Below are 21,116 nucleotides of genomic sequence, written 5' to 3' on the forward strand. Positions count from 1 at the left end.
GGATGTTTTTCCCTTTTCACACCATACTTTGTAAACCCTAGAAATGGTTGTGCGTGAAAATCCCAGTATCTGAGCAGATTGTGAAATACTCAGACCGGCCCGTCTGGCACCAACAACCATGCCACGCTCAAAATTGCTTAAATCACCTTTCTTTCCCATTCTGACATTCAGTTTGGAGTTCAGGAGATTGTCTTGACCAGGACCACACCGCTAAATGCATTGAAGCAACTACCATGTGATTGGTTGATTAGATAATTGCATTAATGAGAAATTGAACAGGTGTTCCTAATAATCCTTTAGGTGAGTGTATGTTTGGTGTTGTCCATGTTTGATTATTTGGTAATTTCTTTTAGATGATGATAGCACCCCTGTCGTGATAATTTCATAGTCGAGTACATCACTTATTATGAATTATTCATATACGGAAACTGCCACATCTGCTTGCCACAGCTAACTATTTCTTAATTATATAAATAAAACTGTTTCATTCTTTTTTTTTTATTGTTTTCACGTACAATAATAGACAGTTTTGTAAATAAAAATATGTATTTTATTCACTTATAAAGAGGGTACGATGACATATGTAGTTGCAATTAATTTGAGAATTTTACAAACATAAAACTTCACTTCAGGAATATAAAACACTGGAGCATGTGGTGTGGAAAGAAATATCCACTGGCAATTCAAACATCTCATATCTTTATCAGGCATGCACCCCATTGGTTAGCACTTTATAATAATGTTAATAATAAACCATTATGAGACATTTGCAATCAATTTTTATTCATCATTACTTCCACTTTGCAAATGTTAATAACCAAGTTACTCACACTAATGAAGAACTTTTAACCTCCTGGATTGGATACCAAAACATTAATTATAATGTACACAAAGCTCCCTCAGTGTTGATAAAAGATCCTTTTTTCACAGTGACTGTCACCAAATAAGGAATCTGCTAATTTATGGCATATGTGCACTGCAATTTTAAAGATGCTTTCTGAAATCTGATTGCATTCAAATCATAATGTTATTTTTTTATACATACAGGCAAGGCCGTAGCTAACGCGATGAAAGGTGGGTATCTATATGTTTGGGGTCCCAGGCATAAATCTTAAGGCTCAGAGGGCCCAGGATTTCTGGCAATGGCCCTGTCTACAAGCAATATAGACCAAATAAATGGTAAAAAAAACATAATTAACAATTTTATATTTAAAAGTTGGTAAAAAGCTGAAATTATGGGGAAGAGAAATTTAAGGGCTAAATTATTACATAATATTTTTTCAATAAAATGTTAAATAGGTCCTTCCAACCCATTTACCAATAATTTGCCATTTTGCAGCCTCTAATTCTGGTCCTTAAGTGACAGATTAAAATATTAAAACCGGGATGACTGCAATTAAAAGATAAATAGGCTACATTAGCCTCTATTGCAATCATATTGACATACATTGCATTTCAACTAGGCAACTGTGTGAAAATCTTTCCCTAATATATGTGACATCTTGTGTTCAATGACATACTAGATCTCTGATTTACTCCCTTATTATTTGGCAGCCTAAGCATTTTATAAAATTTCTCTAGAACGTGATCTGTAGTCAGTATTGTGGAGTAAGGACAGGGTAAGATGAATACCCTATCAATACACGGATCACATGATGGAATGATGCACTCATATGAAAATTGCCCTATCTATATGCAATGGATCTTTGGCTGTTTTAGGAAAGCTGCATTGTTAAAACACATGTACGTTTGAGTCCCATTACTATCAGGAAACTGGGCTAAAGTTAATGTATTACAATACATGGACATGTTATTGGCAAATAATACAGCAGTACCTGATGTCCTAGAACAGGGGTGGATCTGCAAGCTAATTCATTCCAACCCAAGGTAGGTCTGAGTGTGAAATAAAATAAAATATTGGGGGGTTAAAAAAACTAAACTTCAGCCCTATCTAGAAAATGAATACAACTAGATGGAAAGTATGTGGATATTATTATGACCCTATAAATGTTTTTGTAACTGCTATTTTCCTGCAATTCAATTTTGACGAACACATTTCTAAATGTGGCCATAAAATGTGCCCACCTTTATCCTAAAACATAGACAAATTATTTTTAAGGAAACATTTACAATGTACATTTCAACCAGACAACATAGCTTTCAACCCATCTACTCAATGTCACATGCTACTTTCACTGTGACAATCTACAAACCAAATTTTTCTTTTCTATTTGCAGTGTGTTTCAATTTGTTGTTGAGAAATCACTATAACACTGTTTGTATAGTCAATGAACTTGATGTACAATATACATATTTACTACTTTTGAAAAATACTTTAGTCACTGGCTAAATATGTATATGAAATTAACACCACTTTCTGGTCCATATGTCATGTAGTTGGGTAATGCTAATCATACCATTCTCTGGTCCATTGTATCTATTGTCAGCTATGGGAAGCGGGCCAATGTACCCTCAACAGAATTTCCTTGATATAAGCATGAAGTAACTTGAGTGTAGAACTCCAATCATCCAGCAGATACTGCTGTGGCACCACTAAATCTGCTAGGTGGGATTTTATCTAGGTACCACAGACCAATATCATCCTTATAAAATTATTTTGGACAGCATGTAAGAAGAAATAGAAAAACTTTTTCAAATATATTCTAATAGTCAAAACAATACAACTATTATACCATGATTCAATAGGTATCAAGGACAAAATATCAAAATGTACACAAAATATACCATTATTCTCTTATATACTCTCAACATAAAACTTCAGGTACATGAACAGCAATTTAATAACTTTTTTGTCGCCACCATTTAAACAACTCACACTGAACAAATCACAGTAAAATAGACACAAGTCATTACATTATTTTCAGACTGGCTCAGAATCTAAAGTGGAAAGTCAGTTCACGGGTTGCAGATTTCATCACAATATTGTTTATTTTACAACTGTTGTCCAACTAAGCATTATACTCAACGCATCCTCTTGGCGCTTAGAAGAGTTGATATGTTGAAGAGTTGATATGTGCATATATTGTGGCTTGAAAACACAATGCAAATTTTTTTGAAGGCAAACTTCAGATTGATTTTAGATTAAGTATACTGTTAAACAGCAAAATAAGATTTAACAGAGCCAAACAAATTTGAGCAAGCTAACTTTTTCTAGCTAATCTAGCGAAAAAGTTTTCTTTTTTTTAAAATAATTTAATAGTCTAATGTACTTGCCCAAAACCAATTTCTTCTGTTAATGGTACCTTCAAATTATCCTACTTCTATAAACAATATCTGCACTTTGTAGTCGTACAAATACCTTATTCAATGAAGTAGCTACTGTATCAGCAAAGCCAGTTCTAGAAGGAAGGGGCAAACTAATAATATTGATGTTCAGGTGCAATGGCACCTGAAAAAAGCCCTGAGTGGGCTGAGCAGGAGCGGCTCTCTTATAGGGGTTCCTCCTGGTCCTCCCAGTTTAGCCCTCCTTTTCAATTAAAATCTGTCAAAAGAAAATTAGATGACCAGTTGATGATGGCAAGGTATTTAAAAAGTTGTTTGCCAACTGTGGCACGATAATCGTGTTTCAAAGCGTAATTTAAATGAAACTGTTGTCATTGACCAAATTTAATTACATCCTATTCAACTTATGGCCATCAATTAGTCTGAGGATTCTGTACATTGTGGATAACAATGGCAACGACACGTGATGGAGGTGCAGCCCAAGAAGAGACCTATTACTTACACAATTGATAAAAGAAAATAACTGTTGTCACAAATATGACAATATTTAGTTTTAAATCCTCTCATTTCAAAAGACACAAGAAAACTATATTGTAATGAAGTGGAAAGACAATTTACAGTTTCAGATTAAAACAGAACAAAAGAACAAAGAAATCCAAATCAATACACCGCTATCTATTTACACATAATGTCACAGCCTCAGCTATCATTGCTACATCACAGTTTACTTTGTAACCCAAAATGTTGTCGGCCTCGTTTCCCAGTTGTGATGTAACTTCAGCATAATAATTGTGCAAGCTACATCAGCAATTAATGACCAACATTTTAAGTGTTTCCAAAACAAAATAAAAATATGACTGTTATTCTGACTTCCCCGAAGAAGGGAATGAGGTATGACATGCTATGTGTTGGGGGTGTGGGGGGGGGCAGTCCACCGTACTTTTAACACCTGAACACACTCTACAATCAAGCCCTTCAAGGCCAAAAAGGTCTTGAGCTCATTGATATTCCCACCTTCCCAGGTGATATAATCAGGTCTCAGCTCTTATTTTCTGATTCAAAACTTGGTCTTACAGGGAACGGTGTTACAGTAATAATTGTGGGATAGTGTCATTGCTTTTGTCTGAAGTTTTCTGCGGCCACCATGAAGAGAGTTGCTTCCTTGGCAAAAGCTAATGGGGATCCAAAATAAGCAAACAGTGCCACACACTTTGCTTAGCTTTGGAAGTGGTATTGCAGTGAGTGTTTGGGAAAGGAATCTGAGCCATTGCTCCTCTGCATGCTCACCTTTGCCATGGAAGAAAACCAGTGTTAATGCCTCTTTGGGAGACATCCACCATTTACACCATGTGTACTGGCATTGCACACATGGTGTCGGCTTAGTTTGACACGAGGATGGAGAACACAGATGTCTGAGAAGCTCAGACTGGTGGAACACCCGCTTTAGTGCCAAAGGTGGCACTGTGCCACCATCTCACCACCCTGCTCTTCCTGAGCACCAGCACTCTGCCCCTGGACATGCAGAGAATTTCTTTACCTAGAAATTCTGCTTGGGGCCAATGGTGATAATGAAGAAAGAACACACTCATCATTATCACCAACACAAAGATTATTGGAATATCTTGGCAGCATTTCAACGCAATCCCTATCCTGTCCTCTCCACCTGCATCCATCTACTCACTATTCTGGCAAGTCATTTGTGTCAGGACCGTGTAGCAATACTGATAAGATTGAATGAACGCAGTGCTGCTTTCCTGATCTGTTTTTCTCTCACTGCAATTATATTACGATTACTTGACAAAACTGATGACAGATCAGCTCCTAAAGGGATACTACCACCTAAGTATTGCCGCAAACATTTTGAGGGGCAGCTTATTATGCTTACCCAACTACATCACAGACTCTGCATAGTGCACACGTTGACACACATCATGAAACATACTGAGGCAAAATAATTACTGGTTGTCACAATAGCCTAATGGCAGAACAGAACTCAAATGATTCCCTTAAAATAGCAGGTGGTTAAAGATATGTCTAAAACCAGATCCCTAATACTCTTGACCAGAAGAGAAAACAATTTCCGGGATGTTCTCTTCTACATTTCTCAACCAGCAGTCTAAATGTGGTGGAACAGTTAAGGTGGAGTGACATCCTAAGTGATGGTCTGCTCTCTTTCCATTTCTCTTGAGAACATCCTTCAGTCCAGCATGCCATTGACTCATGCAATTGATTGAAGAAATTTGTTGAAAAGCCTATATCTTTGTAGTCTGTCTTTTAATGAATTCATTGCAGTTCTGTTTTGAATGATTATTTTACCGTTTGGAAGAAATGCAAATACTGTACAGCCTATACATCTTGTTTCTACAGTGTATATCAGAACACCTAATAAACACCTTTTTATGCAACCTTTGTTTGTGTTAAAGCTGAAATTAGCAAAGGAATGGAAGATCAATGTCCTGGAATGGCTCAGTAAGAGCCCAAACCTCAATCCTATGGAAAATATGTTGACATACTTGAACTCTTCTGCAAAGAAGGGTGGGAAAAAATTGCATTATCAAAAATTAACTATCCAAACAGATACTGCTGTAATCCAAGCAAAAGGTGCTTCCACCAAATATTAGCTTTGCACACATATGCAACCAATTCATTTACCTTTTCTGTTTTTAATCATTCACAGTTTTTTAAATTAAATATTGTTGATTATAATATTTTTCTAATGTGTGTTGTTACTACTTTGAAAGGTGGGTTCCAATTTTTTTTTATAGCCACAGAGTTTCTGGGAAACGAGGCACAGTATGCTACACATCAACAGAGTGATTTCAGTGCCTTCAAAAATTGTATTTGATCTCATAATGGTGGACATGCATACAATATATTTAAATTAACATTAATACATGGAACTCATTACAGGATTTTCTTTTTAATTTGTGGTCCTCCTTGGCCAGGATGTGCAGCAACTTTCGTCCTTGTTAGTCATTACAATTTTCACATGTGCGGGAACATTCAGGTTCTGCTGGCATAGTGCTTCATGAAGGATGAGAGATGTTGTAAGAGGTCCAGGTTCCAAGTTCTTAACAAAGTTGTTTATCTTGTTTCTGCTTTGTTTGGTTAGCTCCATTATTATTGGTGTTCTTTATTCTTTATAAATCTATGTCAATGGACACCTGCCTATTAACTCCTTTGCTAGTTCCCTTTTCAAGGTAACACAATATCTGGTTTGTTTTTAGAGTCCATACTTTTTTTTGTTTTATTATTTGAGGCAGAACTTAATACATATTGAATTCATTTTTGTAATGTAATTTAATTGAATATTCATTAAATGTATATTTATCAAACTATAATTTCAAGTTTTTCAAAGATTTACATGTTTCAACTTCCAGATGCATTCAGATTCAGTTTTCAAATAAAAACCAGGAAATGTAGAGAAGAATGATATCTCTGTTAAACAGAAGCAAGCAGATTTTTCATTCATGGTCCAATTCCAAAAATGTAACACTAAATGGAATATGGATGTGGCCATGCAGAACGTTAGAAAGGAGTGTGAGAAAAACAGAATATGGCTTCCATAATGATGAGGTTAAGTAGCCCTGTCATAGCACTTCTAAGGACATTTCCACTCACTATTTAATATTGTGCTTGCCCTTTTTACATTGGCAGTTGTCACAAAGTGCTTTTTTAGATACCCAGCCTGAAAGCCCAAAGAATATGTGCACAAGTAGGGTACAAAATTTGGATGAAACCAGGAGAGGAACCAGACTTTTAGGGGGGGGCAGTTCTCTTCTGGCTGTGCCTGGTGAAGATGATAAAAGTAACTGACTCGTTCTCCTGCATGTCACAAAGTCCATTAGGATACGTTCAAGCCTAGATAGTACTGCTGCCCATTGAGATTCAGCTTATACCAAGACTCAAACTCAGAACCTCTGCCTAACAAACATGTGACCATTGTTCTAAAGCCATCATACTTTTGAAAGATGCAGAGTGGGAATATTGGTTTTTAAACTCCCACTTTGGGCAGAATGTGCAATATGGTGTTCATAATAGGTGCATAATCTGTAAATAAAATCTTTAGCATACCTCAGTTAACCATGTATGCAAGCAAATGGTTTTGATTGGCACATACAAGACACATTTGAGGACAATTGGCACAAATTGGCACATTCAGGACACTTTGTGGCTTGATATAGCCACCTCTACAAACAGTGGCGCAAAATCTCAGACTGCATCTTTAAAAAGGCCTAAATTGAATAAGGGAAGACTCTACAAGTGGTTAGGTACATTTTACAGTTTCACTCTCTGTTATATTCAATTGACAACATGAAGGCTATAACGCTTGTTGATTAGCATACTGTTTCCCCTCGACTCATACTGAGACTCAATCTCCTGTCTCTCAAAAATGTGACCACTCCCCTCAAGTGTTACAACTATGGGGTCCTATTTTCCTGAAAATGTAACAAATATTCTTATTATATTTGTTATATTTTATTAAGAATATGCCCGACAACCACACCAAAGCCAAAAATGCTACTTAGGATTAAAAAGGTTATACATACAATATTATGGTGTCTTATTGGATTTGCTGAGATTTTATCAATACAGTTCTGTCAGTCACATGACTATGTAAATAATGTAACAGAGTTTTATCTGAAGTGAACAAAGCACAGTTGGCTATGTGGTACAATATCATGAGCATATTACTATTTTGTGGAAAATATATTTGATTTAGAGAGTTTCTGAAATGTATACAATTGGTACCTGGAAAATGGGAAAGGGCTTTTTAATTTTAGTCAGGAGTATTAGTATTTTTTTTAGAGAATGATTGTTGATTATTTAATCTCAAAGTGTGCACTGTTATAACTATAATGTTGTGCTTGCCCCTTCTTAACTATTTATTGTAAGAATGACATTCATTTACATAATCTCCCTTCCCAGTAAGACATATTTATCAGTAAGAAATATATCAGCATAGTTCATCCTAAATTACTGCCTTGCTGTGTTTAATCCAGTCACCAAAGCATGTACCATAGGAATCATGCTGTAAAACATTCCAGCCAAACTAGGCCTGTTTCAAATAGAAACTTGGGAATACGCCGGTTGTAAGACAAATGGCAAATGGGGAAAAAAGAGAAGACTCATTTGTAATATTGCTACTAAAATATTTTAGTAACTTCAAATTAGGTATTTTGAGCAATGTACATAGTAAAAGGCTTTAGATATTGCCAGTGACCGAGAATATGACAAATCTAAAAGGGGAAAGCTTTTTTACAAGGACAAAAGTATAATTTCTCCCCATACAACTAGGCCAATGATAATAATGGAGCCAAGACATGGTCATTTTCATTTGGGCAGTATTAAAAGAAAGGCTCCAGTCACGTAAAATGCCCTAACTTTGCATGAAATGCATTTACAAAAGGTCATATTTTCCCCAAACCCTATAGGCATGTGTGCTACTTCCGACAGCTCCTGTATGGTCTATGCCACCATGCAAATACCATGCATTATTGTAAAAAAATATTTATTCCAGTACCTCAGAGCCTCCCCCAAAGTATACCCATTGCATTCATTGTTTTCTTTCAGACAGCTCACAATTTTTAAATGAACCACTGGTTTAAATTAATATTTAACATATAAGAGATATGGGTCACTTTTATAAGTGCTCAGGAAGGGTCACGTTTTCCTGAGCATGTGACCCTTCAAACCATAATCTCATCTCATCTTCATCCGCTTATCCGTATCGGGTCGCGGGGGCAGCAGCTCCAGCAGGGGACCCCAAACTTCCCTTTCACGAGCCACATTTGCCAGCTCTGACTGGGGGATCCCGAGGCGTTCCCAGGCCAGTGTCGAAATATAATCTCTCCACCTGGTCCTGGGCCTACCCCGAGGTCTCCTCCCAGCTGGACGTGCCTGGAACACCTCCCTAGGGAGATGTCCTGGGGGCATCCTTACCAGATGCCCGAACCACCTCAACTGGCTCCTTTCGACGCAAAGGAGCAGCGGCTCTACTCCGAGGTCCTCACGGATGGCTGAGCTTCTCACCCTATCCCTTCAAACCATTTCAGAGAAATCTGGCTTTACCAGATATTCTTCTTTATAAATAATATATACTTTGTTAGCCTACCTTTACCTGACAGTATTCAGACAGTTAGTTGGCATTTTTCTCACTTTGCACCCATCTGGGGAATTTTTTGAGAATGTAGCTGTTTTTGGGCTGCTCTATGACAAGGCCAACCTGGTTGTGAGGTGACCTTGTGAGGTGAAAAATCTGAATATCAGCTAAAGAAATACTTGTAAATTAATAGTAAGAGTTTTGGAACTTTGATACTAGCTTGATGAATGGTCTTACATACCTTATGCATGTAGCCAGAGAGTTAATATTTCACACAAGCATATTTCATAATATTTTTGGATGTGAGTCAATTTACTTCTCTACCAGTTGTGATTTGTTTGAAGGATTCTGGGGGAGGGAAGTCTATGGCCATCATTCTTGAGTCCTGAACTGATGCAATCTGAAGGCCTAGTCTACTTTCTCTTTTCAATGTTAGAACCTGCAAATAGACTTCAACTATGCATTTCATTTCATGCTATTAATTGAAAGATTGCCCTGTTAAATATTTATTACCTGGTTCCCACTCTTAAATTGTACCTCCAAACTCAAGATTCAGCAATGTGCTTTTCCAAAATAAAAATATTAAATGTTTTAAAACAAGACACTGGCATTCAGAGTATTTAAACCCGGTTTCAACCCTGTCAAACTAACACATGCCTTCAGGTGTTTGGTAAGGTAGCTCAACATATTTCTGTAATCTCTGAATATGAGTTGGGTGAAATGTGTTGAATGCAACAACCTCTGTTAATGAGTTGTCTTGCTTTAGACCAGGGGTGTCCAAACCATTCCACGGAGGGCCGTGCATCTGCAGGTTTTTGGTTTTTCCTATAAATTGGTTCCCAGTTCACAGCTAAACAACCAGGTGAGGGTAGAAACTAACCAATTAGTAACCTAATTAGTCAATCAAGTACAAGGAGAGAGCGAAAACCTTATGGCAGCTAATCTCAAAATGTTTTTCAGGAATGGGGATTTAATGCTAGAGTCAAATTAGAAACTGATTAGAATTGAGTTTTAAAACTTAATCAGAATGCATCTGCAAAGTTGAATATTAATCTTTGGAAAAATTTTTCCACATTTGGCACAGAGACAATGAATACAATATGTTCCATATTAAAATAGAGTACATTGTTCATAAAATGTTGTTTGATTTTCGAATTCAGTGATGACATGTTAGCATTACTACTTAAAAATATTAAAGTAAAATAAAAAATCTCTAGTAGGAAAATGATGGAATTAAAATACAAATTTGAAATGACTCAATACTCAATAAAGTATCACTGTGAAAGAAATGATGAGAATTGAAACTCCTAAATCAATATTAAATGTTATGTAAACTTCTAGGTATCAATTTCACTCGATATGTCCCTACTATCTGTTTGTCTCCCCCTTCAAAGCCCTTGTTCTATTGGTTTTTGTGACACAACTCTGAAATACAGAGCGCTCCAATAATCAAAATGAAACTTTCACCACGGGAGCTCAACTCAAGAAACAGAGGAACACATCTCCGGGGAGGTTCGGCCATCACAGCAAAAACATGGCCGCAATTCCTGGGAACATCTATGCTAATAAAACAACACAGAGCCGTAGGATGCCTCATCCATTCACTGAGAATTCAAATCTGAGACTTCACCAGAATCCCACTGGGTCTACAGAACATCCCTCTACGTTGAGTCTCTGGGAATTCTGCGGTGGAACACAACAGACTGCCGCTCCTGGATCTGCTGCTTCCGCCGGCGTTTGCGCTGGTCCCAACGGCAGAGCAGTATCATCTTGAATGTGGTGCGGAAGGTCTTGTTGCACAGGGCATAGCACATGGGGTTGACAGTGCTGTTGACATAGCACAGCCAGTATCCCAGCGCCCACAGAGCCTGGGGGATGCAGCCAATACAGAAGGTATTGACCAGAACCATGATGTTGTACGGAGTCCATGTGATGATGAAGGCAAACAGGATGGCGCTGAGGGTCTGTGCTGCTTTTTTTTCTTTAATCAGAGACATGCGCTTGCGCTTTGTGATCTGTGTCCGTGCCCTGGAAGCAAATTTCTTGGCAAGGGCTGCCTCTTTAAAGGAGATGGATGATTTAGTGGTGGTAGTGGTGGAGCTAGAGAGTGGCCCCTCTTTGGTGGCCTCGATGGAAGGCATTGTTTGGACTTTGGAGATGGAAGAGGGGAAGCGTTGGTGGTAGCTGTTGGTGTCTGGGTTGACCCCATCAGGGCTGGTGGTTGGGGTGATGTTGGTGGTGGTGCTAGGGAGGCTATCCCGACTGTCTTCCTCCCCCCTCAGCGGCTTCTCGTCCGTGGCTCCTTCGAGGTCCTCACAGGATGTGAGGTGGGAACTGACAGCTGCCTTTATCCCTGGGAGGTTAAGGACTATGGAGAAGATGGCATGGCCCTGGGGCAATATACCTCCGCCGTTTCCCTCCTCCTCCTCAGACGAGCCAGAGTGATCGACTGACATCCTGGCGTTGTTGTTGTTCCAGCTGTTGGTGCTGCTGTGGCGGGTGTTTCCCTCCCCGGGGCGGGTGCTTCCTGGCCGCCACGAGTGCATCATGGGCAAGCCATGGAAGGTAGCGGCAAATGCCTGGCCAGGACTTGTCCTCTCTGAGGACTGGGTTAGCTCATACCGGCTGCAGTTCCTGGCGCTCCCAACCTGGTGGTGAACAAAGTGAGCCCTCTCCCCTCCCCCGCCTCGGGCCCCAGAGCCCTGTAAGCCCGCCAGCTCCTGTGCTCGTTTTTGTGTCTCTCTGTAGATACGCCAGTAGAGTATACTCATAATAGTGACAGGTAGATAGAAGGCAGCCATAGCCGTGCAGAATGTAATGATGGGCTCTGAGAGAAACTGGATGTAACACTTATCCGGTGGCACAGTGCGCTCTCCCACAAAGTACTGCCAGAACAGGATGGCTGGGGCCCACAGGACCAGAGACACAAACCAGGCCAGGCCAATCATTAGGCCGGCCCGCCGAGTGGTCCGCTTGGCCCGATAAGTGAGTGGCCGAGTAATAGAGAAATAGCGGTCAAAGCTGATGACAAGCAGGTTCATGACTGATGCATTACTTGCCACATAGTCAATAGCTAGCCATAGGTCACAGGCCCAGTTCCCTAGGGCCCAATGGCCCATTATGATGTAGGTGGTATAGAGGTTCATGGAGATCACTCCAATGATGAGGTCAGCCACGGCCAGGCTGAGCAGGAAGTAATTGTTGACAGTCTTAAGTTGGCGGTTCACCTTGAAGGACACCACCACTAGGATATTGCCGATGATTGTGACCAGTGACAGAAGGCCTGTGAAGAGGATGATGAGGACCACCTGCCACACAGTGTGACCCCCCAGAGGGTCATGGGTCGGAGAGGTCACAGTCTCGTTGAGTGAGCCTGTGAGGTTGAAGAGGCTACTGAGGAAAGAATTGTTGTCATTCAGGTTAATTAGCTCTGACCAGGGGTAGACAATTCCCATTCCCGGGGAGCTGAGAGCCATGTAGAGGCCAGGGTCGGTACTGTTGGAGCTCATCATCAAGTCCTGGCATATTCTGATAAGAGAGAAAGAAAATAGATTACTAAAATATATTGTACAGTTTGATAGACAACCCAGTAGGTGAGGCTAACAGTGGCGTTTTATATTTATTGTAAATGGACTCAGAGTTCATGCGGTAAGAGTTACGTAGTTTAGTGAAACTGTCTTGTTTTTCAAAATAAATCAAGAGTTAAATGCACATTTCCCCAGTTACAGACAATGAGTAATACATTTTCAAACATTCTTTTAAGACAATGAGTCCCAATTTCCAAACCTCACAGTGTTTAAACAGTTTAAATGTCTATATGACATACTGTATGGGTTTTACCATTGAATTTGTCTAGGTCTTCCCCATGCATGCATACCTATAAATTAGTCTTTGTGACTTGGGCTGAGCTAGCAATTTATGTGAAAAGGTAGTTCTTTGCAAACACATCAATCCAAGTGGTTTGAGTTCAAAACGACTGATAGGTATATACAGCTACGAAGACATAGAAAAACAATTAAGAGACCACTGCACCTTTTTCTTTCCTTTCCAAAAAAGTTGAAAAGGAAAGTTTTGAGTGAGGAACAGAAGCGTTCAATTTGCAGTGGTCTCTTAATTTTAACCCTTCTGTTCCTCACTCAAAACCTTCCTTTTCGACTTTTTTTTCTGCAGTGGTCACATAACTCTATGACGCTTATAAGAGTTGTTTGAATAAAAAGAGATATTCTAAGTAAAAGAAACGTAAAGAAAATTCAAGGACTTAGTATATATTGCACTCTACTCACATCAAATATTTGCAAATGACTTACACCAGACAATTGTTTTGGAAGGTCGATTATGAAAACACATTTCTGTGATGATCTTCCAAATTGCCAGGGCAGCATATCAGCACAACATGTCATCCTTTGATGAATGCAGAGCCTCAATATGATCGTGAAGAGCAAATTTGAAAACACTAATGACATAAACAACACCAAGGCTTGGACATGTCTCAGGTCAGACTGTTTGACTTAGCATAAAGATGGTGGCCTTTATTTCAATTATGCTCCTGTCTCAGTGAAATAAAACATGGCCCATCCGTTAATCTCAATGATAACGTACAAAATATTACATTACTGGCTCTTGCCCAAGGACAGTAGTAGCCAGTGAGGGTTAGAAGATATCCGTCCCCGGACTGGATCACACAAGGACGCACACAAACACACACACAGACACACACAGACTAATTATATTTCAAGAGATATGAAAATATTGTCAAACCTGACCTTTACAGGTCTAACAAAAAAAAAAACATGTCAGAGAAAAATCAAAAAGCCTCCAAATGAAAGTTATCAACAACAAAAAAAAAATATCTGTTTGCTATAACTTTTCGAAAGAAAATGAGCTGAGACATGGGGTCTGGTGGAAAGTATACAAGAAACGAACATCGTCTCAGAACCCAATGCCAAGGACTGAATCCAAGTGAGAATTAAGTTATTAGCTAGCTACAGCACTCTGCAGTCCATCACATTATGTGCTCACTCTCAAACAACAATGTCTACATCTGGATCTCTCTGGTAAACCAAGTATGGCCTTGAATCGAGAAAAACGAATGGGGGAAGCATTCCCACTCCCAGTCCTGTCTCCAAGTCTGAATCTCACCATTTCACAGTCTGAAAACTCCCAAGAATGGTTTGTTATCCAGAAGATATTTCCTTAAGTGTTTTTGCTGCTTTGCTGCTACAATGTCCCACTAGGTAAGAAACACTGAATGTTTTAACGATAAAAAAATACCTGATTATGGCCATGCCTCACCACAGCAACTCTCAGCAGGCTCGGCAGTTTCGATCAGGACACGTGGCCACCCAAGCACATCATGCCGAGCCCCTCTGCTTCTAATCAAACCACTAGGTCAACCAAGAGGTTTCCACTGGAAAGATGAAAAATGTAATTGATTACAATTCTAAACCTCAGTTTGAGTATGTTGAACTATCTCTGATGTCTTTTCTTGAATGACTTTCAGCTGCAACCCTGGGCCAGACTAGGTTGACAAGGCCCCAGTGGGATCACCTGTCCCCCCCCCAACCGCACCCCTGTTTCAGCTCCGCCTTTGATGCCAGGCCCATAGCCTGACAGAATACCAAACTACACCCTAGCGGCCCCCAGCGGCAATCAGCCATCTGTGACAACGGAACGAAGAGCAAAGGAGAGTAAAGGAGAGGACCCGTGCACACAAACACTCACACACAGATGTAAGAGTGACACACCTCAATGCAGGGAAATTCAAACACAAATCTAGTCCGAAACACGTAGTAGAATACTACACTACACACTGTTGTATCCCTTGTTGGTACATTGCTTACCGTAAAATGTTACTGTCCATATCACACTCATAATGCTTCTCCCACTACTACTATAACTAAAAATAACAAGTTCTTTGCTCTCTCCCAAGGAACTGATTCAATTTCATGAAACAATAAAACAATCCAAAACATTCCATAGTAAAAAGACAACCACCAGAGCTATATCCAGATTTAGCATACAGGAGAATACAAGTAACAAAGGTCATTTACAGCAGCCTTGAACAACTGATTAACTAACCATAACCAGATACTATGTAGCACTCTGAAAAAGAATTCCACAGCCGAAGAGCCACTTAAGTCTGGCAATAACACCTCCTCCACACTGCCTCTTAACATTAGAGACCCCAGGAGTATCCCCTCAGCCCTTTGCTTTACTCCCTGCTCACCTACATGTCAGCATGCTTGTAGGCATCTGTCAGAAATATTGAAATGTTGTATTTTTAGAACAAGTCAGCAGAAATCTTTTGTATTGACTACAGTCTTGAATCGTAGTTGTCTTAGTTGCAATGCTTCAAGCTGCAACTTGAGGAATTTTAGTAGCTGTTATATATACATGTTTTGGGGATATAGATATACAAAGATGTAGATATTATTAAAGTTGGTTGAAAAATCTGTTGATAAAAAAAAAGAAAATAGATATAATTTTTTAAATAGTGTTCTTATTTTCTTTACGTGTTAATATGTATTCCGAAAGTATAGATGACATCTATATTGAAAATCTAATTAATTACAGGTAAAAACAGTGTATTAAAATTCTAAGTTGATTTTAATGTGTCGGCTGTATTTGTGAAGGAGGTCAGAGAGAGATAGGGTAAAGCACCGGTGGACATGGTCTCACTTAACAGTGAAAAAGGAGAACTGTCCATGTCCTGAAGAGTGATCCATCCCTCTCTTTTCACAGAAATACAATAACGTGTTGTTGCTCTCTGTACAAGGGGAGTTCTCCAAGAGTTTCTTGTGCAGATTCCTAGCCAACATCTAAAGAAACCTGTCCTTGTGCAAAGACATGTTTATATTCGAGTGAGTATGTTTTCTCTCTCCCTCAAGTGTCTGTTCAATAGACAAATGGCCGCACTGCCTTTTAAGGATAGATCCTGAAAGTCTATCGATAATAACTTAAGTTCAGTCGTACGTTTCATCATATGTACAGGTTATGCAATGTATAAACGGTCCACCAAAAAGAGATTCCCTTACAACAGCGCTACAACTATGAAAATAATGTAAAATAATATGAATAAGAGATAAGAACACAACTAAAATATGAGTGTGAACATGAAGTGAATTACTAATTTTTAAATGTGTATTGGGTAAAGGAAGATTGTTTTTAAATAGTTGCAGCAGAAATGTTTGTCTGTAGCAATGCAGTCACAAATGTTTGACATCAGGATTAACATTTCTAAATAGATTTAAATAGATTTAAATATATATTTTCTTTTGCAGCTTCAAAAATTATTAAGGCCATAACTTCTCTGAGCCACAACAAAACATCTACCTGTCATTCAAAACATCCAATGAAACATTGCATAAACACTGCATGTTTTTTGTCATGGTTAGTAGCCAGGTTTGTTTGTTGTTTAGTCAACTTCTCTGTCATTTTTAGTCATGTTAGATGTTCCTGAACAATGGCAGAAATCAACAATATAATTATCATATTTTTAATAGTCAATATAATAACATACATAATTACAAAAATATATTACAAAGGGTTCATTAGAACACAGTTTACTACAATAATCAATGATGAAATTAATAATCAGTGTTACATACATGATATACTGTTTATAGCCCATTATAGTAATATATGTATTTATCCACTCTATTGGCCAATTCCTAAGGCTCCTACTGCTGTCCTTCCACAGCACTGTGCATCACAAGACATTGAACTACATTGGATTTGTAAAGGATCAACAAGTCAAAAATCACTTTGAAGAAACTGTAGTGGAAAAATGCATGGATGAGTTATATCAAGACTTAAACTAGCCTGTATTGGAGGGTGGCAAGAATGAAGCCATAACTCAAAAACTACAGTGGGGATTTTGCAGAGTATCAAATACTTTTCCCACTTACAAAGCATGTAGAAGTCTGTAATTTTTATCATAGGTACTATTCAACTGTGAGTGACAGAAAATCACATTGTATGATATTTAAGTAATTCATTTTCATTTTATTGCATGACATAAGTATTTGATACATCAGAAAAGCAGAGCTTAATATTTGGTACAGAAACATTTGTTTCCAATTACAGAGATCATACATTTCCTGTAGTTCTTGACCAGGTTTGCACACACTGCAGCAGGGATTTTGGCCCACTCCTCCATACAGACCTTCTCAAGATCCTTCAGGTTTCGGGGCTGTCGAGTGGAGTTTAGACCAAAAGGCTCTATTTTTGTTTCATCAGACCACATGTCTCTCACAGCTGAAGTGTACCTATGATAAAAATTACAGACCTCTACATGCTTTGTAAGTAGGAAAATCTGCAAAATCTGCAGTGTATCAAATACTTGTTCTCCTCTATGTAAAAAAGCATATCTTGAGATTCCCAAAAAACATGATTGTTGCGTTGTGGGTTGCATGCTCATATGAGAAGATTGATAATTTTTGAACAAAATTGCTAAAGTCGCGCAGACCTAACACTGCCCATGTCTCATGACACACCATCCATACGTTGATGGCCCAGTCAAAGTTCCCAGTCTTAAACCTACTGAAAATCTGTGGCACTATTTGAAAGTTGCAATCAACAAGCATCTTTTAACCAACATCAACAAACTGGAGCACATCTGCCAAAACACTATATTACAGGGCTCATAACATTTGTGTTAATGTGTGTTGGTTGAAACCATTTCAGTATTATTATTTTTATTGAGCTCTTCTCTAGAGAGAAATAATAAATGAGATGGAACTACAGAATAAACTAACTGGGATTCGAGTCTTTAGGGATTTTTGTTTCATTAGGCAAAAAATCTAGTTTAGTACAGGCAGTGTGGCAATTATTTACAATAACAATAATCCATAACACACTGGGACACAGAGAGAGGATAAATTAACCATGACACAGCAAGTAAAACAGAAGGTAGCTAGCTCTAATAATTAAATGATAGTTACTTAAAAGTAAGATTTGAACATTTTCCATTCCAAGCTATAATGCATCCAATCAAGAGGACCAAAGATGACATGTCAAATTTCTTCAGGTGCTTTAAGCAGTAAAGGTGCTATTCTGCCTTTGTGACGAGTGGTGATGTTGTTGACCTATGTAAGGTCCTTGCAACTCTATAGGGCAGATTTGGTGTTCACGCAAAACCTTCTGAAACCATTCTTTATGTCTAATTGTTGCTTCAACTTGTGTATTAACATTGTTTGAAAATGTTGTTATCAGCAAAAATTCCACAACAGGCTATGGATGTTCAACCTATTGGCTGAATGTTGTTTATTCATTAAAACATAAAGTGAGCTATGCAGTTCTAAACCAAGGCTATAGACTGCCCAGTTATAATTCATGACTATTTAGTATAAAAGAAGTGAACTCTAAAAGTGAATCACAAAACGTGTAAATAGTGTCCTACATTGCTTCCATAATTCAAAATGGCAATGCATGCCTGAACCATCGACATGCTTACCAAAAAATTTAAAAATAATAATACTGTCAACTGATGTGAGCTACATAGTGGGGGTAAACAAAAAGTTGCAACATGTGGGGTAAACAAAAAAAAACTCATACTGTATCAACACAGATTGGCATTTTTATTCATAATGAATCTTCTGAGCAAGATCTGCCCCCTATGCAGGATTTATGTGATTGGTTTTCTAATTTTTGAGGATGGAGCGTACATTTAATACAGATTGCTGGTTATAAGAGGATTATAATTATAATTTTGACTTCTTCAACTTTAATTCTGTCATTGCAGAAGTAATGTGCAGGATAGTGTCTCCTCCAAAAGCACATCTCGCCAAGCCAATGTGTTTCTTATCATACTACTTCCTCAATCAGAAAGTAGCCCAGTCAGCACCCAGGCACTGGAAGCACCATAATTATGGTTCCAGGACACTCGCCCACCACAAGGAGTTGCTAAAGCATTACAGGGCAAGGCAAACTTTGTCAGACACCAACTCCTACCATCCAACTCCTACCATCCAATTTCCACCACCGCATGTGAGGTCCTGGGCATTGTTATTCTGAAACCACTAATCACTAATGATTCAGCTGTATTGCATGGCACTGAATAAGAATACCGCGCCACACAGGACACTGAGAAGACTTTTGGCCAGGGTTAATGCTTGTCTCTACCCTAACCTTAACCCTTAATCACTTTAAATGAATTCCTCAATTAAAAGACTTCAGAGTTTAGCCGTAAGCGCCCCCTCATTGTTAAGTCAACCAATCACATAATTACTGCCTTCTGACAAATGTGGGTCATTCCAAGGAATTGGGATTGCGTATTTTAATCAAGTCATTGAAGGTAAGACTAAGCCAATTAAAGTGTTTGATACAATGAAGACAAGGTCAATTAGACAGTATCAATGACTACACCACATACATAGTGGCCAAAAACAATCTAATTTCACACTGAAACAAGGACATTGGCCTTGTAGTTTTGGTTGTAAGTTTGGTTGAATGTACTTACTAATTCCATGTCATATATAAGTAGTAGGGGCTCTCCCTGTAGGGACTGATTATACTACATGTATATATATGTATGTATATGTGACAGAGTGGTTTTACACATTTTATTAGTATATACTGTAGTCAGTTTAAAACTACCTAATGACATGCTACACCTCTATCATGCAGTTGAGCCAGGATGAGGACAGATGAGACCACAGGCTAGTGGAGCACTTAGAACAGCATCAGCCAGAGGCAAGAGACAGGAACGAGGACGATTTAGGTGATCAAGACCCAGAGAAAACCATATCCACTATAGCTGAGCCCTGACAGTATCTGCTGTGGCGGGTTGAAAAACAAGTTATCTGCCTACATACAGAAGAATTATGATCTGAACAAAATATACAGAAAATATGACAAGCGAAGATACTGTATTTGTTTTCCTATGACCCAGAGTTCTGGGGAAAATTATTCCAAACTACAAATATAAACTTTCAAAGGTCTAATGTCTCAATTCTCTTAAAAAATGCCTGCCAATTTATTAAATAAAGAACACTCGTGTATATATCTTGTGTGCATAAGTATTCAGACCATTCTTGCTACCAAATTCATAAATTTTGCTTTGGAAACCCCTGTGTTTTTAAATCCTATAAATTCTCTTGACACGAAGTAGGACTACCTCTACAGTTAGGGTAATTTCTTCAAGTCTCTCACATAAGGTCTCAGACTGAGGACTGAGTTACGCCCAGACCTTGGTGTCCTCATACTAAAAACATCCCTATCTGTTTATAAGTGTGAAAGTCATGAGCTTGATTATGCAAACTGAAAATGAATAAAGAAATGGAACATCAAAAGGCCGGGGGCTTCTCCATAAAGACCAAAGGCAGAAACCCCCAAAGCGCAGGCCCAACACCAATGCTGTTTTATGGACAGAGACAGCCCACAATTTTCTGATTAACATTAGTGCATATTCACACTGGCAGAATAAGTTGAACTGCCCGGACTCAGTTTTGCATTAACATGTATCATGTCAAGAACAGTCTGTGTTTGGTACTATAATTGGACTGATATAGTTACGGTTGGAAAAACAATTCCAGTCAAGGGTTATTACATAAACTATTATGTACTTCAATAAAATTGTATCATATACAGTTCATGGTTTGGAATTATTCTATAATTTCTCCTAGGTGCACTTATGTTCTGAACTTTAAATCACAAAAAAGCATCTCACAAGAAAGGTGTTATACATCCCCCATTCAAAGTGAAAATGTTCTTCTTATTTCCTCTATTGATTTATGCCGTCTTAAGTATAACACAAACAGATATGGCCCAG

The 21,116-nt window shown here is 38.5% G+C and overlaps 1 protein-coding gene across 3 annotated transcripts in view; it reads right to left on the minus strand.

Annotated features, from left to right (window-relative positions):
• Positions 1-10,601: 10,601 nt before the first annotated feature.
• The window catches only part of chrm3a (cholinergic receptor, muscarinic 3a), an 81,482-nt gene continuing 70,967 nt past the window's right edge, over positions 10,602-21,116 (minus strand). For 2 of the 3 annotated variants that reach the window (XM_034292955.1, XM_010869978.3), the window contains one exon: positions 10,602-12,874. In XM_034292955.1, coding sequence (XP_034148846.1) covers positions 11,008-12,874 — 1,867 coding nt within the window. In that variant the 3' untranslated portion in view covers positions 10,602-11,007. Of the gene's footprint in view, positions 12,875-15,186; positions 15,341-21,116 lie in introns of those variants that run through there. The other variant, XM_020047061.2, reaches the window with a different exon arrangement.

This window comes from Esox lucius, chromosome 6 (genome assembly GCF_011004845.1).
Source record: "Esox lucius isolate fEsoLuc1 chromosome 6, fEsoLuc1.pri, whole genome shotgun sequence".
Classification (NCBI taxonomy): Eukaryota; Metazoa; Chordata; class Actinopteri; order Esociformes; family Esocidae; genus Esox; species Esox lucius.